General features: G+C 40.4%; 1 protein-coding gene across 1 annotated transcript in view; it reads left to right on the forward strand.

The window, feature by feature from the left end:
- The window catches only part of YWHAQ (tyrosine 3-monooxygenase/tryptophan 5-monooxygenase activation protein theta), a 47,568-nt gene that overhangs the window by 15,109 nt on the left and 5,749 nt on the right, over window positions 1–26,710 (forward strand). Inside the window, exon 3 of the mRNA XM_004028819.5 lies at window positions 24,937–25,060. Coding sequence (XP_004028868.1) covers window positions 24,937–25,060 — 124 coding nt within the window. The remainder of the gene's footprint in view (window positions 1–24,936; window positions 25,061–26,710) is intronic.

Genomic DNA, 26,710 nt, shown 5'->3' on the forward strand with positions numbered 1-26,710 from the left:
ATCCAATTGCCCTGGCACCATTTGTTGAAATAACAATTCATTTATCCTTGATCTGAAATTCTCACACTTATAGAAAATATAATCAGATCTAATTGGGTATAAGGAAAACTCATGATTTCTGTGTTTCCTGTGTTCTAGCCAAGTTGACAGCGCTGTATTTTGTTTCCATTACTCTACTGCAATGTATTCCCTCTCCCTTTCTGCACGCTGAAATCACACCCATCCTACGAAATGCAATTTGGGTACTATTACATTCTATAGTTACAAATTATAGCTTGTTAATACTTTTCAATTCTGTTACCTAGCACCATCCAGTGTGCAGTTACGGGTAGATAAGACATGAGTAAGGAAATTGAGGCATGCTAATTTACTCAGTTCCACAGCTAGTTAGCTGTGAAACTCAAATTCCCCTTTTCTAGAATCGTGTTCTTTCAGTTCTCCTACTGCCTTTCATTGTAGAGCCCTCCTTTACAGGACCCTGTTCTTCTGAGATCATCTCTCCTTTCTCTGAATTCCCTTGTGTGTAAGTGGGGAAGAATCTAGGCTTTAAATATATATGCCCTTCAACCAGTGTGCTCCCTTTTATCTGTTTTAATATATACTGGTATTGCTCATAAAGACTTGGGGAAGGAGTAATTATTGCTTCTTCACTCAATCATTACCATGTAACATGGAGTTTGGGTTCCCTAAGAGGACCTCTGAGACCTTCCAGCATTTTTCTTCAGCCTCTTTTCTCACTCATTGTTCCCTCTGTCCTCCAACCACGTGAAACTACCTGTGGTTCTTTCCTATATTGCCCACTTTCTTACCTTTGCTCTAGTTCTTTTTTTTTCTTTTTATTATTTTCTGAATTTAAAAAAATTCTTTTTAAGACTAGTCAAGTGCAGTAGTGAGAAAGGGGGAAGAGTAGAACAAGGAGTTTGATTTGGTAACTGACTGAACAATCAAGATAACTCCTTACCTTAGGACCAGCCTGCTCTAATTTTTTACCCTCTGTAATAATGTGTGATTATGTTTATATAGTGTCTTCTTTTTCACCAAGTTTGGTAATGAGATCCAGTTCAGTTCTATATTGTCTGGAGTTTACCGGTTTCCTAAGTTACTCTTGTGACTGCTCGCAAAGTAAATTATGCCCAATTCAGATCAGTATTGGTAAGCTGTAAGGGCATAAGAATAAGGACTTCATCTTTATTTTTTCCTCTATGTACTGTTAAACACTACTTCATTTCCAGGGTTTTTATGTTGTCCCTGGGGGTTCATTTGAATATGATCAGTAACTCATATAAGTTTAGTTGTAAATGCGAAATAATTTTCTTAACCATAGGCTCTTAAATTCCTGTTGACTCTGTTCTTCCCTTTGTACCCCATAACAGAGCTGAAGGCGTTGTATATACTTCAGCTGCAGAGATAAATGTATATGGCATGTGTTAGTTATAAATGGAAAAGTTAGCCTGCAAATAATGACATAATTTCTATAATGTGGTAGTGGCTTAATTCAGTTTGCCATAGACTTAGGCAAAGCTCAAATCAAAGTATACTTGTGTCCTTGCTAGTATAAACCGTTTTCTATCTTTAGTAGTCTCCTTAGGATATAGCAAAACTTGACCCATATATACTAAGCTAGCAAGGCAATTTTGACCTATTTTTGTTTAATGCAACATCCTTTTATTAGGTATCAGGATGTCTGTCCATTTTGATTACTTTATGACCAGACCAAGATTTGACTTTTCCCCCCCATTTTAAGGAAAGTTCTTTGTTTCCTCTTTATGATTTGTCCTTTTCCTCCACAAATTAATGGCTAAAAAACAGATGCCTTGCCCAAATCAGTAGCTAAAACAGCTTGTGGATGCTAGTAAATTGTAAATTCTCTAAGGGGAAGAAAGTATGTATAGACTTTGGTGTTTATTTGCCTTGATTCTTTTTGTAGCACTGTCCTGGAAATGTTGCTAAATGATGGTAATGTATGTATAATTGTTTTTAATGCAGATTGACAGATTTGGAATGTAGTATGTGTCACCAGTGGAGGTATTAAACTTTTCTTCCAAACCTGAATATCCTGGGAATCTTGGAGCAGAAGGTAGAACATTTTATACTGCGGTTATGGCCACTCAGTATCCAGCTTCTAAAATGTGGGGATATAGCATAGGAGCCCAGAGACTGGACATTATGTTTATTGCTAATAGCATCTGGAATTGGTTAGGCTGCATTGGATGAAGTGAAGGAACAAACACTCTGATTTTCTCTAATACTGGCACATTGCAGCTCACGCATACCCTTACTTTATTGTCTCATGACTTGTCAGAGGCTACCATCTTTCTGTTAGGTATCTTCACCATTGCAGTCACAGCACCTCAGTACCTGAGTTGGAAGACAGGGTGAACGTTTTTCCTCAACTACATCTTTATGTTTTTTTACGTGGTTAATTGTTTGGGGCAGGGGCAAGGTAATACTGTGCTCACAAAAAGGCTGTCCCTTTCCCTGTAAGACACCACTGTGCTGTAGCAGATGTTGATAGCAATATTACTGTATGTAATTTTGCCTGGGTTGTGGGATGGTGGTGGCTAGAGATCAGATGGACTGGGAAAAGATGTTGAGAAATATTTGGGTCATGGAGATAATGCTTCTTCTCCTTGTATTTAGAGTCTTGGATTCTCTTCATCTGCTGCTTCCCTTTCTCTTTTGCCTGTTTATCCTGTGGGTTTTAGCTCCTTATTTTCTTTAGCCCACAAAAATAATAAACCACTTGATTGCATAAGCCTACCCTTAGGCTTGTATTTGCTTTCACTATAACTACAGTGGCATATATCCCACTGAATGTGAGGAGCCCATATTCTCTGACATCATGACAACTTATTGTTTAATTCATGACATTAATTTGGCAAATATTCCAGTTAGTGTTGGGTTTTATGCCTTTTTTGTTCCTTTTAGACTTAAATCTCAAAAGTTTGAAAACTTTTTATGTGATGTGATTTTTAGTCTGCACAAATACTGATGTTAATCCTTTTTCATCCAGAAAAGCAAATTCACATTAATGAGTGCTCCATATGAAGGCCCAATAACATTTTTTAAAAAAAATATTTTTGAAGGATTTTTCCCTCTTCTTATCAGGATAAGGAAGAGGTAGTAGGGTGCTAGACAAGTAAAATAGTGTACATTCATGGTTGAGGGTTTGTCCCTCCCTCATCCTGTTGGCTGTATATCTAATTTGTTGGTCTGTTGAGAGAGGAGCTGCAAGGATTAAGTCAGGCAAAGAGACATGATCGAGCCATGTTTATTGTTTGTTGGTAAATGTACAGGAGGACCCAAATTACCACTAGAAGATTGAGTGGTGAACACAGAAATCAACAAGAGGCTGTAGTTGGATGGCCTTAATGACCAGTCACTCTAATAGTGCTGCATCTAGCCTCAGTGTAGCTGCCTTACTGTTGAAAGATTGTATTCATGGGCTCGGGTGGCTTTATCTTTGAGTAGTGCTGGAGATATTTAGTGTTGCTTTTTAAACTTTCCTCCCAATACCTGCTGTATTCCTAGCATCCTGACATGAAGAATACTTGGATATGTTACTTCTTAGAGTGCCACTTAGGTTTTTGGGAGGCACCTTGTTGTTGCTCCACACTCCTCCTACTGGTCCAGAAAAGGTCATAATAGACATAAGGTTGATGTCAGTCAGTTAGGACAGTGCTTCCCAACTCCTTTTGTGTAATGGCACACAGAATAACAGTCTTTGTATAGTACAGAGGAAAATGGATTTCTCACCCTGCTGTGGTGGTTACTGAGGGGATCAATATCTCTTTACCATTTAAATTACCTGGAAGCTCTAGGTTAGGGTCTGATTCTGCAGGACCTTGAGTCTGCAGAACAATGTCTGGCTTTAAGTTTATCCTTTAACAGGCCATGGGGGGCTTTGAGAAGGAGTTAACATGCCCACAATGGAATTTAAGATTAATCTGGCAGCAAGGTGTAAACTGGATCCGAGAAAGAAGAACCCAAAAACCTGGTAGATCAGTTAGATTATTGGAGTAGTTGAGGTGAAATGATACAGTTAACTTGGGTAATAGAAATAGGAATGAGAGTGAGAAGATAGATTTTCAAAAATACTGTGACACTGTGAAAAGGTGAAATCAGTAGGACTTTGGCAATTTGTGGTGGAATGGGAAATGGAGAGTGAAAACTCAGGTAGTGTGGATGAACGTAGGTGGCTGGGAGATCAGAGGGTGAGGGAATAATTGGTAGAAATAAGTAACGTAAGTATAGAAACAGGGATGGGCGCAGTGGCTCACGCCTGTAATTCCAGCGCTTTGGGAGGCCAAGGCGGGTGGATCACATGAGCCCAGGAGTTTGAGACCAGCCTGGCCAACATGGCCAAACCTCATCTGCTAAAAATACGAAAATTAGCTGGGCGTGGTGGTGCACACCTGTAATCCCAGCTACTCGGGTGGCTGAGGCATGAGAATCGCTTGAACCCGGGAGGCAGAGGTTGTAGTGAGCTGACATCGCACCACTGCATTCCAGCCTCTGGGTGACACAGTGAGACCTAGCCTCAAAAAAAGAGTATAGAAACAGGTTTGGGATCTAGTAGATATACATATTTCAAAATATGTAAGGATACTAAGCCGTGTAACGCTACAGAGAAGTTAGGAGTGTGTATGTGTTGGGGGGTATTTCCCAAAAGATGGAGTGGGAGGGTTAGCATTACTCTTGTGAGTTTACTGCAATTCATGGTGTGGCCTTTAGCTTTGTGAGCTATACCAGGGTGGAGCAATCTTTCAAGCCTAGATCCACGGTGATCAAGCTCATGCGACTGGTGCATAAAACCAGGAAAGTTAGCTTATTCATTTACAGTGAGCCATAACTAGCACAAAGATTGCAGTACTGTGTTGACATGACTAGTATGTTCTCTTTCAGGAGGCAGATAGACTCACGTAGGAATCAAGACATAATCAGGAAATTGCTTAGTAAGTGTGGTATGACAGAGAAGAGTTGGATGCTGCTCAAATGTTGAATGACCATCGTCTCCACAGTAGGGGGTAGATTTGTGAGTGCACTGATTGTGGTTCACACTTTTTTAGACTGTACATTGGATCCTTCAGTGTCCTTATGTATCAAACCCGGACAAGAAAATATCTTTTCTCTCAGTGGCTCTAAAGAGAAGGGAAATATATGTTCTCAAAGTATACTATGCTTACTTGTCTGAGAAAAGTTTCCAAATCAGTCTTGACTTCCTGGAGAAAACTACTTCCAGGGGCTTGGGTGACTAAATATAGAAGGCAGGGAGAATGAGTCCAAAGAAAGAGTAGGGTGACTCCTAGGTTTCTGCCTAGGGCTACTGAGTGCTTTTCCTGAGACAGAAAATTGAGTAGGGGAGCAGAATCAATAGTAGATCGTGTCAGGAAGGTAAATTTAATTTTTAAAAAATGAGTAGGCAGGGTGCGGTGGCTCATGCCTGTAATCCCAGCACTTTGCGAGGCCGAGGCAGACGGATCACCTCAGGTTGGGAGTTCGAGACCAGCCTGACCAACATGGAGAAACCCCGTCTCTATTAAAAATACAAAATTAGCTGGGCATGGCGCATGCCTGTAATCCCAGCTACTTGGAAGGCTGAGGCAGGAGAATCGCTTGAACCTGGGAGGTGGAGGTTGCAGTGAGCCGAGATTGCGCCATTGTACTCCAGCCTGGGCAAGAAGAATGAAACTCTGTCTCAAAAAAAAAGAGTAAAGTTTAAAGTTCCAGTGGTCCATCCAGATGTCAATATATGTCGGAGGCACTTGGTATGGTATGTAAGAGAAAGATTTGTGTCATGCTGTATGACACAATTGAGGGTTATGTACCAAGCAGAGTTTGTGTTAACTCATTTAATCTTCACAACAACCCTATGAATTAAGAACTGTCATTAACTGTTTTACAGATGAAGAAACTGAGATACAACTAGGTAAGGAGCAAATTTGTGAGTTATTAGCATGTAGATATTGGTTAAATCACACCAGTGAAATGGACCCATGTCGTCTTGTCATTTACCTTAAGATAGATACTGGGCTATTGAAATATTTAGGATCCTTGATTATTCTAGTGAAACATTTTCTTCTGGAGCAGATAATCAATACTTGAGTTGTCAGATTTTAGAAAGTATGGTCTTAAAAGGCAGACACTTGGTAGATTAAGGGGGAAAAAATCATGTAACTGTCCTCCAAAATTTAGATAATCCTCTGAAAGAGATGCGGGAAACACGTGTCCTCTTCATACTTCTTTGCTTTAATAGCCAACTCAGTCCTTTACAGTACTCTTATTTTGGACTGTTAATACGCTAATTGATGATTTCTTTTATTCCATTACTTCTTCCTTCCCACTCTAAAAAAGTTTCTTTTAGTAATGATCTATGAGTGGGAACTTCTGTCTTTCTGGAAATGTCTTTATGTTTTTGCACTGTTTTTGTGTGGTACTTTAATTGGTTACGGAATTCTAGTTGACAGTTGTTTTTCTCCGCACTTTGAAGATACTTACTTGATTGTTTTCTGATGAAAAATCAACTGTCATATTGTTGTTTCTTCCTTTATGGTAATGTGTCATTTCTCTGGTTGCTTTTAAGAATTTTCTTGTCTTTGGCATTCTGCAATTTTACCATGATCTAGGTATGTTTTTTTTTTATCTTGCTTGGGATTTATTGTGCGTTTCCAATCTCAAGGTATTTATCCCATTACTGGGAGTCTCGGCCATTATCCCAGAATAACATCTCATCCTCATTCTTTCTGTTCTCTCCTGAAATACCTGTTGGCTATTACCTTAGACCGTCTCTTTCTATTCGCATCTTATAATTTTTCCACTCTTTTTGGTCTTATTCTTTATTCTGTATTCTGAGTAGTTTATTCAAATATGCCTTTTGTTTTATTAATTTTCTTTGTCCATCTCCAATTTTAAAGTTGTTTTCATTTTTTTTTTATTCTAAAAGCCCTTCCGCTTCTCCCACCTCCAAGCTGCGTTTTAAAATTCACTGTATATATGGTTCATTTCTCCTGGCTTCTGTTTTTCTTTTAAAATCTTTTTGATTGTTTTAGTCAGGAAAAATTTCAAACTTAGGCAGAGGTGAAGAAAATCCGGTAGTAACCCTATGTATCCAGCCTCAACATCTTTAAAAGATTATTTAATTATTTTCAGCATATTTATGTTTTATCATACACAGTTTTAAAGCTCTTGGGAACTGACCATCCTGTTTGTGTCTGCTGACCCCTCATGATAGAGAATCCGTCCCTTGAGTATTTTTGTTATTTTTGTTTGTTTGTTTGTTTGATTTGGAGTCTTGCTCTGTTGCTCAGGCTGGAGTACAGTGGTGCAATCTCGGCTCACTGCAAACCTGTACCTCCTGGGTTCAAATGATCTTCCTGCCTCAGCCTCCTGAGTAGCTGGGATTACAGGCACCCGCCAACACGCCCAGCTAATTTTTGTAGGGACGGGGTTTCGCCATGTTGGCCAGGCTGGTTTCGAACTCCTGACCTCAAGTGATCCACCCACCTCGGCCTCCCAAAATGTTGGGATTACAGGCGTGAGCCATCGCGCCCAGCCTGTTATTTTTTTTTTTTTTTTTTTTTTGAGACGGAGTCTCACTCTTTCCCCCAGGCTGGACTGCAGTGGCGCTATCCCGGCTCACTGCAAGCTCCGCCTCCTGGGTTCACGCCATTCTCCTGCCTCAGCCTCCCGAGTAGCTGGGATTACAGGCGCCCACCACCAAGCCCGGCTAATTTTTTGTATTTTTAGTAGAGACGGGGTTTCACCGTGTTAGCCAGCATGGTCTCGATCTCCTGACCTCGTGATCCGCCCGCCTCGGCCTCCCAAAGTGCTGGGATTACAGGCGTGAGCCACCGCGCCCGGCCCCAGCCTGTTATTTTTAATAGCGTGGATGTTGCTGCTTTTATGGCACTTGTGTGTACCTTAGATTGTGAGAATCTCTCTGTTTACACAGTAGTTTTGATTATTTGTGCTGGGCACACTGTGCTCCAGCCCATTTTTAACATTGTCAGCTTGTGTTTTCATACATCATGCATGAAATAAACGTTTGACTAGCACCTGCACAGAAGAACATAGGTTCGAGTTTCTGTTTTTTATGGGAGACTGCACCCCCAAAAACCCAGGAAGTAGATTTCTGGCTACTTCTCAGCGATGACAAAGTTTTTCTAGGGTCCTCAACCTCCTCCACACTGTTGTTGTGTTGTAAACTTTCACTTATTGCTGTAGCTTTCTTTCCTCCTATCTAGCGCCTGGATGTATTTCCCCTCTTTTCTTTGAAGCTCTACTGTATGTTTTTTCTATTTTTATTTAAAGTATTTCTACTTAGCATTTAGATTATTTTTAGTAGAAGAGGGAGGTATTCTCCGTAAGCTCAGTCTCACTGTGTTGCCAGAACCAGAAAGTCATGTTTCTGTGAATCTATTTTAAGGTTGTGAGTCACACATTTCTTAAGTACTCCATACTGAAAGTGAATGCAGTGTGTTTTAATCTGATATACTGCTCTTTATTGCTCTAAAATTAGTAACATTTGGCCAGGCTCGGTGGCTCACGCCTGTAATACCAGCACTTTGGGAGGCTGAGGTGGGCGGATTACGTCAGGAGTTCAAGACCAGCCTGGCTGACATGGCGAAACCCCCGTCTCTACTAAAAATACAAAAAATAGCCAGGCGTGGTAGCTGGTACCTGTAGTCCCAGCTACTCAGGAGGCTGAGGCAGGAGAATTGCTTGAACCCAGGAGGCAGAGGTTGCAGTGAGCCGAGATTATGCCACTGCACTCCAGCCTGGGTGACAGAGTGAGACTCTGTCTCAAAAAAAAAAAAAAAAGAGGAAGAACTTAGTAACCTTTAAAATGTGTTACCATTTCATATGGTCAGGTAGACAATAAACACAAATTCAGATTTGCATTTCAACTAAAAGTCTCCTCTTTGTCTATTTTATTTGTGCTGAAATCACATAGTCATATTCACTTGCGTTTCTCATGTCGGTCAGAAGTGTTGGTACTGTTTTATCTGATTTAATGTAACAGAAAAATGCCAGGTACGATGGCTCACGCCTGTAATCCTAGCACTTTGGGAAGCCGAGGGGGGTGGATCACGAGGTCAGGAGTTCGAGATTAGCCTAGCCAGCATGGTGAAATTCAGTCTACTAAAAATACAAAAAAAAAAAAAAAAAAATTAGCTGGGCATGGTGGCATGTGCCTGTTAGTCCCAGCTACTCGAGAGGCTGAGGCGGGAGAATCACTTGAACCTGGGAGGTGGATGTTGCAGTGAGCCGAGATCGCACCACTGCACTCCAGCCTGGGCAACAGAGCAAAACTCTGTCTCAAAAAAAAAAAAAGAAAAAGAAAAGTAATAGAAAAATATTAGGCCAGGTGTGTGGCTCACGCCTGTAATCCCAGCACTTTGGAAGGCCTAGATGGGCAGATCACAGGTCAGGAGTTCGAGACCAGCATGACCAACATGGTGAAACCCCATCTCTACTAAAATACAAAAATTAGCCGGGTATGGTGTCGCGCACGTGTAATCCCAGCTACTTGGGAGGCTGAGGCGGGAGAATCGCTTGAACCCAGGAGGTGGAGGTTGCAGTGAGCCAAGATTATGCCACTGCACTGCAGCCTGGGCGACAGAGCGAGACTCTGTCTCAAAAAAAAAAGAAAAATATTAAATGCAGTTGTGTTGCCAGACAGGCTGTTTACATATAGTTTCATCTGAGAGACAGCTAAAAAATGAACTAATTAGTATATAGAGTTCCTACAAAGCAGTAAGGAAAAACTCATTAGGAAAAGGGCAAAGGATATACACTCACCAACATGGTGAAACCCCTTCTCTAGTAAAAATACAGAAATTAGCCCAGTGTGGCGGCATGTGCCTGTGATCCCAGCTACTCAGGAGGCTGAGGCAGGATAATGGCGTGAACCTGAGTGGCGGAGGTTGCAGTGAGCCGATATCACACCACTGCACTCCAGGCTGGGCAACAGAGCGAGACTCCGTCTCAAAAAATATACACACACACACACACAGAGAGATGTTCACCTGCATTTATGATAAGGAAAAATGCTAATAAAACTGTAGTAAGGTATTTTTCACCCATTAGATTGGAAAAGGTTTTGTGGGTTTTTTTTGTTTTGTTTTGTTTTTGTTTTTTTTTTTTGTATTTTAGTAGAGACGGGGTTTCACCGTGTTGCCCAGGCTGGTCACAAACTCCTGAGCTCAGGCAATCTGCCTGCCTTGGCCTCCCAAAGTGCTGGGATTACAGGCATGAGCCACCAAGCCTGGCCGGAAAAGGTGTTTAAAGTTTGTTACACACTGGGTTCAGAAAGATGTTGAGAAATGGGAACATTTATGCATTGCTAGTGGGAGTATAAATTGAAATTAACTCCAGGAAGGACACTTTAACAATTTATCTTGTGGATCAAGTGTACATTTGGTGCATAGTTGGAAATACCAAGATTGGAAGCAACTTAAGTGTTCCTCAGAGGAAGCTAAATAAATAATTAGGGTGCCCATACAGTAGAATACTGTACATATAGTGTTATAAATAGAATGAGGCAGCTATTAAATATATGGACATGGAATTAGAGCGCTTACTAAATGGAAAAGCTAAGGTGTAGAATAATGTGTAGTGTGCTAACATGAGGGAGAGGGGAACTTACAAAATGTTTTGAATCCTTAAAAGAATGTACAAGAGGCTGGGCGCGGTGGCTCAAGCCTGTAATCGCAGCATTTTGGGAGGCCACAGCGGGCAGATCACTTGAGTCAGGAGTTGGAGACCAGCCTGGCCAACATGGTGAAAACCCTCCTCTACCAAAAAAAAAAAAAAAAATTAGCCGGTCATGGTGGTGCACACCTGTAGTCCCAGCTACTGGGGAGGCTGAAGTGGGAGAATTGCCTGAACCCGGGAAGCAGAGGTTGCAGTGAGCCGAGATCGCGCCACTGCACTCCAGCATGGGCGATGCATTGAGACCCTGTCTCAAAAACAAAACAACAACAACAAAAAGAATGTACAAGAAACTAGTAAATGATGGCTGCCTTGGGCAGGGGGCAAGAATTGGACATATCAAGTGAGGATTTTTTTTAAAAAGTATTCCCTGAAGGAGCTTAGAAACAGAGCAGAGGTGTGGTGGCCTCATGCCTGTAATCCCAGCACTTTGAGAGGCTGACGTGGGAGGATCACTTGAGCTCAGGAGTTACCAGCCTGGGTAAAATGGCAAAACCCCATCTCTACAAAAAAATACAAAAATTAGCCAGATGTGGTGGTATGCGCCTGTGGTCCCAGCTACTTGGGAGGCTGAGGTGGGAGGATTACTCGAGCCTAGAAGTTGATGATGCCACTGTATTCTAGCATGAGCAACATAGTGAGACCCTGTCTCAAAAAAAAAAAAAAAAAAAAGAGAACAGAATGGGGAAACTCATTTTTTCTTAGGAATTTTTGAGTAGTCTTAACCTATTACACATTATGACTTTGATCAAAATAAATAAAATAATTCACGTATCATTTCAAAGTAGTATTCTGTATGAAATTCCACTTCTGTTGCATCCATTTCAACATGTTGCCAGGCCATGGCTGATGTTCATTTGACAAATAATGAGTCCTACTGTGTGATAGACACTGTGCTACATTTTGTGAATGAAAAATAACTGAGAAAACATTTTTATTGAGTTCATCTGCTTAAGAGTTTGCCGTTTTGATTTAGTGCTTCAGAATTACTGTAGATTCTTAAAACTGGAGAATTTTTTTTATTATAACCATCGCTCTGTATCTGAGGGGAATTGGTTTCAGCACCTCCTTGAATACTGAAATCCACACATACGCAAGTTCCTTCTTCAGCCCTCTGGAACCTGTGGGTTCAAAAAGCCGGCCCTCCTTATATGCAGATTTTGCGTCTCCTTAATACTGTGTTTGTGATCCATGTTTGGTTGTGGTTGTAGAACCTGCTGATAGGGAGGCCTGACTGGAAAAATTCCGTAGAAAAGTGGACCCATAAAGTTCAAACCTGTGTTCAAGGGTCAAATGTGTTTTGTAGAAGAGGAGATGAAACTGAGGAACTTGATCTAAACTCATACTCTAAAACCAAATTACTGGCCCAGTGCTTATTCCCCTGAGTCAGTCAAATATAATTCATAGTGAATACTGTGAAATATTGGTGTCTTTAGTTCTCTTTGTGATTGAAATTTCTTTCTTTTATAAAGATTACCACCTTCAGTGACTTTCTACATCTTAGTGCAGATAAACCTTTTCAAATGCCCATCTTCGCCTTGGAATACCTTTTTCCCCTGTATTTTCTGTCTCTCGTTACCTTAAGAAAAATTCTTCTAACTCCATAATTAAATAATTATTTTTTATTTTGAGCTCCCATAGCACTTGTATATACCCGTTCTCTCAGTGTTTCTGCTCAGGTGGGGAGGGTAGCACTGACTTTCGACAGAGGTCAGTGGTGCTACACATCCTTTAACACATAGGAGCCCAGGCCTGTGTAAGGAATTGTCCAGCTGTTCTTTCAGTTAGGTAAAAAACTTAGAGGAGCTATCTGAGGCCAAAGCCTAATTTGGCTTTACATTTAAAGACAAAGTTTTAGTTTATGGATTTTGTTGTTGTTGAGATGGAGTGTCACTCTGTCGTCCAGGCTGGAGTGCAGTGGCGTGATCTCAGCTCACTGTGACCTCCTCCTCCTGGGTTAAAGAGAGTCCCTTGCCTCAGCCTCCCAAGTAGCTGGGATTACAGGTGTACACCACCACACCCAGCTAGTTTTTTAGTATTTTTAATAGAGGGGGGTTTCACCATGCTAGCCAGGCTGCTCTCGAACTCCTGACCGCGAATGATCCACCTGCCTCAGCCTCCCGAAGTGTTGGGATTACCAGGTGTGAGCCACCATGCCTCGCCTATTTTATGGTTTTAATAACATACAGAATTAACCAGGAATGCATCTACTGTGTGAAAATCAAGGAAAGCCAGGCATGGTGGCTCATGCCCGTAATCCCAGCACTTTGGGAGGCTGAGGCAGGAGGATCATCTGAGGTCAGGAGTTTGAGACCAGCCTGGCCAACATGGAGAAACCCCGTCTCTTCTAAAAAAAATTACAAAAATTAGCCAGGCATGGTTATGCGTGCCTGTAATCCCAGCTACTCGGGAGGCTGAGGCTCAAGAATTGCTTGAACCTGGGAAGTTGGGGTTGCAGTGAGCTGAGATCGTGTCACTGCACTTCAGCCTGGGCAACAGAGCGAGACTCCAGCTCAAAAAAAAAAAAAAATTCAAGGGAGAATTGTACTTTGTTTTGCCTGTAACTTGACTGCTCAGGCCATTCATGATATTTGAACAGATTGTAAGTCTGTATTTGAAGGTTGTTTGTTGTTGTTGATTCTCAGAGGCAGATATCTGACTACATTGTGTTTATACTTTAGCTATATGAATGTCTACCTATTGAAAATACTGTTTTATTAAAAATTACTTTGTTCCTTATACCTTAGGAGATAAATGTACATTTTAAAAGTGTTCCTCAGTCAGGTGAGGTGGCTCATGCCTGTAAGTTCAGCACTTGGGGAGGCCGAAGCAGGAGGATCACTTGAGGCCAGAAGTTCAAGACCGGCCTAGGCAACATAGCAAGACTGTGTCCCTACTATATATATATATATATATATATATTTTTTTTTTTTTTTTTTTTTTTTTTAAATTAGGCATGGTGGTTCACACCTGTAATCCCAGCATTTTGGGAGGCTGAGGCAGGAGGACCACTTGAGCCCAGGAGTTACCAGTCTGGGCAAGATGATGAGACCCTGTCTCTCCAAAATATAAAAACAATTAGCTGGGCATGGTAGCCTGTGCCTATAGTAGGGCTAAGGTGGGAGGATCCCTTGAGTCCAGGAGTTCAAGGATGCAGTAAGCTGTGATCACTGCACTGCACTCCGTTCCAGGCTGGGCGAGACAGCTGGGTGGTGGGACTCACCTGTACTCCTAGCTACTCAGGAGTAGCTATTTTAAAAAAAAAAAATGTGCGTAGGTGTATTATTAGCTACTAGTTTCATTTTAACTTAGTTAAGGAGGCATAAGATATTACTAAAGGACTTATTTTTATTTATTTATTTATTGAGGCAGGGTCTTGCTCTGTCACCCAGGCTGGAGTGCAGTGGTGTGCTCATAGGTCACTGCAGCCTTGAACATCTGGGTACAAACAACCCTCCTAAGTAGCTGGGACTTACAGGCATGAGGCACCATGCCTGGCCAATTTTTTAATTTTTGGTAGAGACAAGATCATGCTTAGCTGCCCAAACTAATCTGGAACTCCTGGCTACAAGTGATCCTCATTCCTTGGCCTCCCAAAGTGCCGGAATTTTAGGCATGAGCCACCACACCTGGCCAGGAGTTATTATATTAAAGGATAATTGAATAGAGGAGGAGGGACAGGATATTTAAAAATTAAAAGCTCTAATGTATCATTACTAAAGTTGCTTTATTTTTTGGCATTACTAAGGTTAATATTATGGTTCGTTGTCTGAATTAGTATCTGTTCATTTGATATATAGACAACTTTTTGTTTTTAATAATCTTAAGAACCAGCCAGGCGTGGTGGCTCATGCCTGTAATCCCAGCACTTTGGGAGGCCGAGGCTGGCAAATCACCTGAGGTCAGGAGATCGAGACCACCCTGGCCAACACAGCAAAACCCCGTCTGCTAAAAATACAAAAAAAAAATTAGCCGAGCAAGGTGGTGGGTGCCTGTAATCCCAGCTACACAGGAGGCTGAGGCCGGAGAATCGCTTGAACCCGGGAGGCAGAGGTTGCAATGAGCTAAGATCACACCACTGCACTCCAACCTGGGTGACAGAGTGAGACTCTGTCTCAAAAAAATGAAAACAATCTTAAGAACTGCTCTTAGTTATGGATGGCATCACGTGTGTGATTCTCAGTGCATGCCTAAGGAAGTTTTATTACCTTTTATATGAATGTTAAATGGTACACCAGGATGATTCATTTTTTACCTTTTAAGTATTGAAGTAATAATTTTGAATTATAATATTTTTTGTTTGTTTGTTTTTTTGAGGTGGAGTTTCACTCTTGTTGTCCAGGCTGGAATGCAGTGGTGCAATCCTGGCTCACTGCTCACTGCAACCTCCGCCTCCTGGGTTCAAGCAATTCTGCCTCAGCTTCCCGAGTAGCTGGGATTACAGGCGTGCGCCACCACACCCAGCTAATTTTTGTATTATTAGTAGAGACGGGGTTTCACCATGTTGGCCAGGCTGGTCTCAAACCCTTGACTTCAGGTGATCCACCCACCATGGCTTCCCAAAGTGCTGGGATTACAGGCTTGAGCCACCATGACCGGCCTGAATTATAATATTAATGTCTTATCTACAGGTTGACCACACAATGTCTTCCAAAGTGGGATATTTCTAAGAATGAAAAGAAATAGCATTAATAATTGCAGATTTGGTTGTAGACCACCACAATTGAGTGAATTATCTCAATAAAGCAAGTCACAGAAATTTTTGGTTCCCTACAGTGTATAAAAGTCACGCTTACACTATACTGTAGTCTGTTAAGTGCACAATAGCATTTTGTCTAAAAACCAGTGTATGTACCTTAAATAGAAAATACTTAATTGCCAAGAAATCGATCATCTAAGCCTTTAGAAGTCCTTATCTTTTTGCTGATGGAGGGTCTTGCCTCCGTGTTGATGGTTGCTGACTGGTTGGGGGTGGCCGTGGCAATTGCTTAAAATAAGACAACAGTAAAGTTTGCTGCATCAGTTTGTGCTTCCTTTCACAAAAGATTTTTATTTTTTCTTTTTTTTTGAGACAAGAGTTTCGCTCTTGTTGCCCAGGCTGGAGTGCAATGGCGCGACCTCGGCTCACCAGAACCTCTGCCTCCCGGGTTCAATCAATTCTCCTTCCTTAGCCTCCCAAGTAGCTGGGATTACAGGCATGCACCACCACACCCAACTAATTTTGTATTTTTAGTAGAGATGGGGTTTCTCCATGTTGGTCAGGCTGGTCTTGAACTCCTGACCTCAGGTGATCCACCTGTTTGGGCCTCTCAAGTGCTGGGATTATAGGCGTGAGTCACCACGCCCAGCCCTCAAACGATTTTTCTATAGCATGTGATGCTGTTTGATGCCATCTCAGCTAGAATAGAATTTCTTTCAAAATCAGAGGCAATCCTCTCAAACCCTGCCACTGCTCTATCAACTAAGTTTATGCAGTGTTTTCAGTCCTTTGTTGTCATTTCAACAGTGTTAATGGCATCTTCACCAGAAGTAGATCCTTCTCAAGAAACCACTTTCTTTGCTCATCCATGAGAAGCAAGTTCTCATCTGTTCAAGTTTTAACATGAGTTTGCAGCAATTCAGTCACATCTTCAGGCTCAATTTCTAATTCTAGTATTTCTCTTCCTGTTTCTACCACATCTGCAGGTGGAAGATTTCCACTGAAATCTTAAAGTCCTCAAAGTCATTCATGAGAGTAGAAATCAGCTTCTTCCAAACTCTTGTTAACGTTAATATTTTGACTTCGTCCCATGAATCACAAATGTTCTTAATGGCATCTAGAATGGTGAATCCTTTCTAGGTGGTTTTCAGTTTATTTTCCCAGATCTGTCAGAAGAACCACTGTCTGTGACAGCTATGGCCTTACAAAATGTATTTCTTAAATAATTCCACTTGAAAGTTGAAATTACTCCTTGATCTATGGGCTGCAGAATGGATGTTGTTTTATGTTAGCAGGCATGAAAACAGCATTAATCTTGTACATCTCCCTCAGAGCTCTTTGGTAAACAGGTGCTGCATTGTCAATGAGCAATTATAATTTGAAAGGAATCTTTTTTTTCTGAGCAGTAGGTCTCAACAATGGACTTAAAATATTCAGTGAAGCACTTTGTAAACAGATGCCGTCATCCAGGCTTGGTTGGTTGTTCCATTTGTAGAGTGCAGGCAAAGTAGATTTAGCATAATTCTTAAGGACCCTAGGATTTTTGGAATGCTAAATGAGCATTGGCTTCATCTTAAAGTCACCAGCTGCAGTTAGCTCTGAAGAGTCAGCCTTCCTTTAAAGCTTTAAAGCCAGATACTGACCTCCTATGAAAGTCCTTGATGGCATCTTCTGGTATGAGGCTGTTTCCTCTACATTGGAAATATGGTATTTTGTGTAGCCATCTTCATTCATCAGTGATATTAGCTAGATCTTCTGGATAACTTACTGCAGCTCTACATTAGCACTTGTACCTTCAGCTTGTACTTTTATGTTCTGGAGGTGGCTTCTTTCGGTCAACCTCATGAATCAACCTCTCCTCCTAGCTTCACATTTTTCTTATGCAGCTTCCTTACTTCTCTCAGCCTTCACTGAATTGAAGAGAATTAAGGCCTTGCTCTGGATTAGGCTTTGATTTAAAGGGATGTTGTGGCTGGCCTCAGCTTCTATCCAGACCACATAAAGTTTTCTCCATATCATCAATAAGTCTGTTTTGCTTTCTTATCATTTTTGTGTTCACTGGGGTAGCACTTTTAATTTCCTTAAAGAACTCTTTCTTTGCACTTACGACATTGCTGTTTGGTACAAGAGGCCCAGCTTTAGCTTGTCTTGGCTTTCAACATGCCTTCCTCACTAAGTTTAATTATTTCTAGCTTTTGTAAGTAAGAGACATGTAACTCATCTTTTCACTTGAACACTTAATTAAAGGCCATTGTAGGGTTATTAATTGGTCTAATTTTAATATTTTTGTGTCTCAGGGAATAGGTAAGCCAGAGGAGATAGAAGAGATTGGGAGCACCCCATTGTTGGAGCAGTCAGAACAGACACAGCATATATCGATTAAGTTTACCATCTTATGTGGGCATGCATTCTGGTACCCCAAAACAATTACAGTAGTAACATTAATGACCACAGATCACAGATTGCCATAGCAGATAAAATAATCATAAAAAGTTTGAAATATTGGGAGAATTACCAAAATGTGCCACAGAGACATGAAGTTGAGCACACGCTGGTGGAAATTGGCTCTGATAGACATGCTTGATTCAGTGTTGCTACAAACCTTCAGTTGGTTAAAACAACAAAAACACACCACAGTGTCTGCAAAAGAGCAGTAGAGCAAAAGACAATAAAATGAGATCTGTCTGCTAGGACAGTGGGCTTAAACTGGAATGGTCCTGGGCAGCCAGGTCACATGGTCACTTTACTCCTCCAATATACCTCATTGTTAAAATGTGGTTGTAGAGGTTTGGAATTTGGTATAGGATTAAATGAAAAATTTTAACCTTGTGGATACAAGGATGTAAGGATCTGATTAGGCTTTGCAACTTGAGTTTGACTGATGTCTTCTGTGTGGTGTCCGCTAAATCCCACAGCATATAGGATCAGTCGCATTGGTTATAAGGTTTGCTTCTGGCTGGGTGCAGTGGCTCATGCCTGTAATCCCAACATTGGGAGGCCAAGGCAGGTGGACCACCTGAAGTCAGGAATTTGAGACCAGCCTGACCAACATGGAGAAACCTTGTCTCTACTAAAAAAAAAAAAAAAAAATTAGCCAGGCATGGTGGTGCATGCCTGTAGTCCCAGTTACTCGGGAGGCTGAGGCAGGAGAATTGCTTGAACCTGGGAGGCAGAGGTTGCGGTGAGCCGAGATCATGCCATTGCACTCCAGGCTGGGCGAGATCGCGCCATTGCACTCCAGCCTGGGCAACAAGAGTGAAACTCTGTCTCAAAAAAAAAAAAAAGGTTTGCTTCTATCTCTGAATATTTTTACTTCATTCCATACTTCATTTTTTTGAAAATGAACTTAACATGGGCACCAGAATGGGGTTGATTCATCATTCTTGGATTCTAAGTCCTAACAATTTTTTTTTCTTTTTCTTTTTTTTTTTTTTTTTGAGACAGAGTTTCTCTCTTTTGCCCAGGCAGGTGATCTTGTCTCACTGCAACCCTCTGCCTTTCAGTTTCAAGCGATTCTCCTGCCTCAGCCTCCCGAGTAGCTGGGATTACAGGTGCCTGCCACCACGCCTGGCTAATTTTTGTATTTTTAGTAGTGACAGGGTTTCACCATGTTGGCCAGGCTGGTCTCGAACTCCTGACCTCGTGATCAGCCCACCCGGCCTCCCAAAGTGCTGGCATTATAGGCGTGAGCCACTGTATCTGGCCCAACAATTCTTAGAGTAACATTTTAAAATAACACAAGGACACTTGACTGTTTAATGCATTCATTTTATTAATGATCGAACATATTTCCATAGATGAATTGATGTTATATGATCAACTTGGATTAAGTCTTAGGTGATTCACTGCCTCCTTGGTTAAGGCAACAAATCCTTTATGAGATTTAATTCTAGCAGGTATAGTCATAAAATGGTAGTTTCTGAGACCAGAGACCTTTAGACCATAATAGTCTTATCACATAGTTACAGAGACAGACACTTGAGGAGGTGTGATTTCCTACGAGATTATAGAGCTAACGATAGTATAAAAGTTAGTTCCACAAATTACAATCTAATTTCTAAAACTCATATATTCTGATACATAACACAGAGTTACTCTGTCCCTTTATTGTTTTACTGATTAAATCTGTAAGCTGGGCACCGTGGCTCAGGCCTGTAATCCTAGCACTGGGAGACTGAAGAGGGCGGATCCCTTGATGTCAGGAGTTCGAGACCAGCCATGGTGAAACCCTATCCCAGTTACTTGGGGAGGCTGAGGCCAAAGAATCGCTTGAACCGGGAGGCGAAGGGTGCAGGTGAGCTGAGATTGAGCCACTGCGCTTCAGTCTGGGTTGGCAGAGTGAGACTCGGTCTCAAGGGGGAAAAAAAAAATCTCTAGCTTAGATTTGGCCTTATCTTTCTTAGAAATGCTCCACTTTAGGGTCTGTTAATATGCTGGTTAACTGATAATATAGAAATAATGACTGATATGTGTATCCTAAAGTTAGAGATTCAGCATGTTAATAGTGTGTTTGCTAATGAACCTCAGTAAACTATTAGGAAAATGAAACTTCTTAGAACATTTTTTTGCTTCCTGTTATTTTGCGTGTATTTTAAGGCTCTTCATAATAGTTACCTACTGTTTCTTAAATAGAGTAGCTTATTTACTCTGTAAAATGGAAATCGCTTATAAATGAATTTAGAATTAAAAGATTAATTTGTTGAGTGTTACAGAATTTTGCCACTGAAACCAAATAAATTATTTTGAAAAAGTGGTTGAAGTGACAGTAGGATTGTTTTATACAATAGTTAACTCTTGAAGATCGTATGGGGGTTTTGTTGTTCTTCTGGAAGCCTTTTTTTCCTGAGATATGGGGGTGGGGGAAAGGAGGAATAGTTACTGTTCTAAATTTGCATTAATATTATTTCTCAACAGTTTCATTTCTTATATTATTCTTTATAGCTTTTGTGTTATAGTCTATTATTGTTCCCATCCTATTTTTCTAAGATTAAACTTATTCTGAGTTCCTTTAGCATTTCCTAAAGCAACCTCTGTAATAACTTAACATTCTTTCCTTTCACTTTCCTTGTTTCTTTGGTCTAGAGTGTTCCAAATTACTAGTTCATCTTTTATTGTGGGTAGTACATTGACCTCTTAGTTTTCAAATTCTCAAAAAGGAACACACTACCATCCACATTTTACCCTCAGTCAAGTAACACTGTCAGCACCAGAGGGACCTCCAGTCTTAGCCCACCAAAACTCCCAAGATAATAAAATTTGCTAACGAGTTTACATGGGGGAGCTCCTGCTTAATTGATGAGAATAATGTACAGAAGAAATCAGTGGGGGAACATCTAACCATACTCCCTTCTGGTGACTTTTTTTTTTTTGAGATGGAATTTTGCTCTTGTTGCCCAGGCTGGAGTGCAATATCTCAGCTCACTGGAACTTCTGCCTCCCGGGTTCAAGCAGTTCTCCTGTGTCAGCCTCCCAAATAGCTGGGATTACAGGCATGTGTCACCACACCCGGCTAATTTTGTATTTTTAGTAGAAATGGGGTTTCACCATGTTGGTCAGGCTGGTCTCGAACTCCTGACCTCAAGTGATCCACCCATCTCGGCCTCCCAAAGTGCTGGGATAACAGGCATGAGTCACAGCACCTGGCCCTCCCTCCTGACTTCTGGGAAAGACTTTCAGGGAGTTATGTGTCAGTTTGGGGTTTTTGGTCTCTGATCTGTGTTTTTTACAATAATTTTAAAATATTATACATTTATAGGCTATATTCTATCTGGTATTAATAATATTTGGTATTGATAATACAGTTACAGACTTGATTATTTGGGAAAGACATGAAGCAGAATCCATTATGTCTTTTAGTTGAGCTAAAGTATACATCTTTACTACTGATAGTATATGGAAAGACGAAACTATTCTGTACCTGTTGTTTCCTTCACAGAGAGCTAGTGGCATCTGACAAAGAACCACGATACCTGGCTGAAACTCCAGGATGGAAGTAATGCCCAAGTCACTTTGTAAAAGCCCAACACTGTAAATCATACGTAATGGCTATACGCAAACTAGTAGTCAAAGTTAATAATTTTAGAAAGGAGAGGTTAGCTCATCAGTGGCTGTGTTGTAATGAATGCAGTAGCTGGCAGCTTTCTGAATCCTTGGAAGGCCCTTTGTCCACAGTCCTTGAGAACACCCACACATCTAGCATGAGTGACTCAGGAGAGACTAGTGCTAGAATGGAAATTTCTCTCTTCCCTACTCCTCACCCTAAGCCATTGTTTTAGTCAGACTTTTCTCAGCCCCTGCTCTTACAAATCTACCACAGTTAACAGAGCACTAGGTCTTAAAGGTACTGAGTAGCTTTTTTTGTGACTATAAATAATATCTTCACCAGAGCTGGCATCTTTTCGGAGATCCTGTGGAATTTCATTGTAACTGACTGACTCACTTGGAGGAACAAGAAAAGTGAGAGGCATCTTACTTTACATTAGAGTTCCTTGGTGTGGGTACAGGCAGAGGTGGTATTTCTCTCGGTATAAATACTATGTTTGCCTTCTTTGATACTACTTCTCAGAATCCACTCATTTAAAGATACCAATGACTGAGTCAGTTTGAGATCTAGAACTTTTTTTGTGACTATCTCACTATTGCCTCCTACCCCCCTCCTTCCACCACAACCCTAAATTCAGTTCATAAAAATAGTTTTTAAATTGAAAGTCATCCCTAATACATGAAAATGGTAATAGAGGAAAAAGTTAAAGTAATATAATTTTTTAAGATTCGAGTGTCTCAGTTTATTAAATAACTATTAAAATTATATTGGTGATGTTGAGCACAATAAATTCTGAAAATCTGATTTGTCTGTTGTTTTTACAGTTAAGAGTGTAGTGATACTGGAGCAGCACTTGTCACAGTTGCCTTTAGTTTGGGTGTGGCCCTAATGACCTCTTTTGCCACACTCCTGGCTCAGCAACTTTCCAACTTGAGCCACAATTTTGATACTCATGACTTTTATAATGCATAAACTTCTGAGACTTCGATACATAATTTTATACTAATTTTTTGTGCACGCGCGTGTGTGTGTGTGTGTGTGTTTTAACTTCCTCTGACCTCAGGCCCTTAAAAAAAGTATATATATATATATATTTATATTTTTATCTATTTAAAATATTTTTTCAATTAAAGGATTTTTAATGTTTTTCTGGTTTTTTTCTTTTAGAGACAGACAGGGTCTCTTTTGCTCTGTCTCCCAGGCTGGAATGCAGTGGCACGGTCATGGCTCACTGCAGCCTCCACCCCCGGGGCTTAAGCCTTCCTTCTGCCTCAGCCTTCCAAGTAGCTGGGATTACAGGTGTATGCCACCACACCTAATTTTTTAAAAATTCTTTGTAGAGACAGGGTCCCATTATGTTGCCCAGGCTGGTCTCAAACTCCTGGGCTCTCAGGCAATCCTCTTGCCTCCGCCTCTACTTCCCAGAGTGCTTGGATGGTAGGTGTGAACTGTTGTACGCAGCCTCTGTTTATTTTCTTTAAAAATAACTTATGGGCCAGGCGCAGTGGCTCACGCCTGTAATCCCAGTACTTTGGGAGGCCGAGGTGGGCAGATCACTTGAGGTCAGGAGTTTGAGACCAGCCTGGTCAACATGGTGAAACCCTGTCTCTACTAAAAATACAAAAGTAAGCTGGGCGTGGTGGTGTGCGCCTGTAGTCCCAGCTGCTTGGGAGGCTGAGGCAGGAGAATCATTTGAGAATCACCACTGCACTCTAGCCTGGGCAACAGAGTGAGACTTTGTCTCAAAAAAAAAAAAAAAAGACATGGATGCAGTGATTGCATTTTGTTAGACCACTTTTAGTCAGCTAAACAAGAAGAAAGTTCTTGGTTAGAATTGTATATTTTTAAATTTATAAACAGCCTTCCTTTTCTTTAGCAGTTATGTGAATTTGACTCAACCTTACTTGTTAATTCTCCAGACTTGCCAACTTGGTATCATGGATGGTATTTTTATATAATGTTAACTAAGCGTATCTGTGGTTATTTTTCCAAAATGTAAAAAGGATCTTCTCTCTTCCCTGCTTTAAAACATTCACTAGTTTCACTTTTCCTATAGCAGTGCTTTTCAAACTGTGTACCTAGGCTGATACTAGCTAACATTTACTGAGCACTTAACATGTGACACTATTCCAGGCTTTGACATCTGTTATTGGTTTTATTCTCAAAACAAACCAATGAAGTAGGTATTAGTATCTTAACATTTTTATGAGAATTTCATTTTGCTTTGTAATATTTAATACAAAAAAGCTTTTTTTGTTTTTGTTTTTGTTTTTTGAGATGGAGTCCGCACTGTCACCCGGGCTGCAGTGCAGTAGCATGATCTCGGCTCACTGCAACCTCCACCTGCCAGGTTCAAGCAATTCTCCTGCCTCAGCCTCCTGAGTAGCTGGGATTACAGGTGCCCACCATCACGCTTGGCTAATTTTTTGTATTTTTAGTAGAGACGGGGTTTCATTATGTTGGCCAGGCTGGTCTCAAACTCCTGACCTTGTTATCTGCCTGCCTTGGCATCCCAAAGTGCTGGGATTACAGCTGTGAGCCACCGCGCCCGGCTCTAAAAAGGTTTTTAAATGGATGACCTAGCATCAAGAAAAATTGAATCTAGAAGATTTCTATCATATTTGTCTTTTGTGACTTTTTATACTCCAAGGCATAGCATACCATGTACTAGAAGTGAAAATTTCTTTGTATGAAATTAGGGACAAAAGACATACTCAAGAACTTTTTTAAAAAAATAATTAGATTTCATAGACCTAAAATTATTCTTTGAAATTGCTGTGCAAGTTTCTAAACGTCTTACTCTCGATTCCTGTATTTACCTCATTTTAGATGGATACTTGACTGCAGAGGGCACTGAGTAGCACTATTCTCCCTCGTACTTGATGTTTTAAACATTTTGTTTCCCGTCCCTAAAATGAGTGCACATCCCTGTTTTCTGTTTGGTGCATTTCTACTTTTCCTTCTTCACGCCTCAAATACTCTTTCCCTCGGAAGCCTGTCTTAACTGGAGGCCATCTCCAGCAGAGCTACTCCATCTGTGTGCTTCCTTAGCACCGTATTCACATCTTTCTTAGTTCTTGGTATGTAGTTGGTGTACTTACAGACTGTGAGCTTCTTGAGGGCAGGGGCCTGATTTTAAGTCTTCTCTACATCCGTTATAGCACCTAGCAGGTATGAGTAAATGTTGAATGAATGGATGAGTGAACAGATAGGCTGTTTCAAATTACAATGTTTGGTGTAATCTAGAATCTAGCCTTACTATTAGAAACTATAGGCTACATCATTTAAAGCCTCCCAGGGCAACTAGTGGCAACAACCTAACCCCTGCTCTAAGAACATGCTTCAAGTCCAGGCTGGTATGGTATAGTATTACTGTAGCAGTAAATGATTGAAATGCCCGCTAGGCAGAAGTTTTATCATTTAATGATAATGCACAGTAGGCAGAAGTTTAGTGCCTAATGTTCTGTCTTATTTATTTCAGGAATTGTTGGATAAATATTTAATAGCCAATGCAACTAATCCAGAGAGTAAGGTCTTCTATCTGAAAATGAAGGGTGATTACTTCCGGTACCTTGCTGAAGTTGCATGTGGTGATGATCGAAAACGTAAGTTTATTTGTTATATGGGCAAAAGTAGAATATGAAAAAAAGAAATGGGGATAAATGGGACACTATGACAGTATACGTAGTCTTCAGGCTCTTTGCGACTTAATAATTGAACGTATGTCAAGAAAATTAGTATTACCTTATGTTCTCAAAAATGAAAATTGGATTATAAATTTACATCACATGCTCTTTAAAAAAATTAAGCTCATCTGTGAACTCTGTAGTCCCATATGGTATTATTTAAAACAGGATTAATCTTTTATGCTTTTTAGAATTTTGGTTCACCATATTTTTAGCTCCAGAGTTTTTTATGTAAACTTTATGAGTGATTCTGCATTTGACATGGCCTTTCTATTATGCCTTAAAACTTTAGATCACTGGAAATTACATACAGAACGTGGAAACAGGTTGTTGTGCTTTTTGCTGTTTGTCGTATTCATTATCGTCTATTTTAAGGGGTCATAACATTGACTGCTAATTACATATAATCAGATTTCTGAGGAGAGGTGAAATGAGTGTGTTATTGCTGGTGTATAACTTGTTCCGACTTCACAGTAAGTTTGAATGACTCATGGTTAGGTTTTACTTGAGAAGGTTGAATATACAGGAACTGTTGATTAATCAAGTAGTGGTCATAAAAATAGATTTTAGTATTAAATATCTTTTTTTTTTTTAACCTAGACTATCATAGAAAACATGGATATGAGAAAAAGTGACCAAATTGCCTAACTTGATAATAAAAAAGTGAAGTGAATTTATTTGCAGTGAATGTCTCTTGGGATACTGGCAGCTGAATATAAGATAGATCTCATTAAATTTAGTGTATGTGCTTGCTACCAGATTTATCAAGTTCTGGGTATTAGAAGTATCAGTCCTTATTTTTTCCAGTAAGTTTGTTGTTTTGTTCTTAATTTTGCCCTGTCTACAAAGATATACCCCTACAAATAGTTACTATGATCTGAAAATGAGAGTTTTGCCATCCTAAATATCAGTGTAACTGAATATATAAAGAGAACTTGTACCTGAGAAACTGTTATACCTTGCTATAACAAAATCTATATACTAAACTTACTTATTCTGTTACTGATGTGTAATTTCTGTTGCCATGAAGATAAGCAGAATTGGACATGATACTGGCACAGAACTGTACATTTAAGTATCAGAAAGCCAAAGTATTTGGGAGATGGAGACATAGCTGTAGCTTTAACCTGATTTAACCCTTAGGAGCTCATTGGCACTTTCAGGTCTCACACGTAGTCCTGTGTACATTCTGATAGTCTGCGATTCGTAGATAGGCTGTCTTTATAGCCTAATTGCAGAGACACTGGTGCTTCCTAATTTGCCAAGCTGCAAGAACTTCTTATTGCATGCGGGCTGTACCAGTCAGGGATTAGATCAATAAATGTGCCATTTCAGAGGAAGGAAAATGAACATAATTCAGGTCATAAAGGGATAGCTTAATTCTCTTACGTCAGTATCTCTAAAGCTGTAATAGGCCAGTGGCTTCATACAGAAAACTACCCTTTTCAAAACATGAATATAATCAGATTAGTGTTGGTAATACTGAACATTTTTTGAAGGGAGAGTAACATTTTAATTAGGCTAGTAATCAAACTCTGCTCAGAGCAGATTTTGTCCTATGTATTGAAA

The sequence above is a fragment of the Gorilla gorilla genome, chromosome 12 (assembly GCF_029281585.2).
Source record: "Gorilla gorilla gorilla isolate KB3781 chromosome 12, NHGRI_mGorGor1-v2.1_pri, whole genome shotgun sequence".
NCBI classification, from domain to species: domain Eukaryota; kingdom Metazoa; phylum Chordata; class Mammalia; order Primates; family Hominidae; genus Gorilla; species Gorilla gorilla.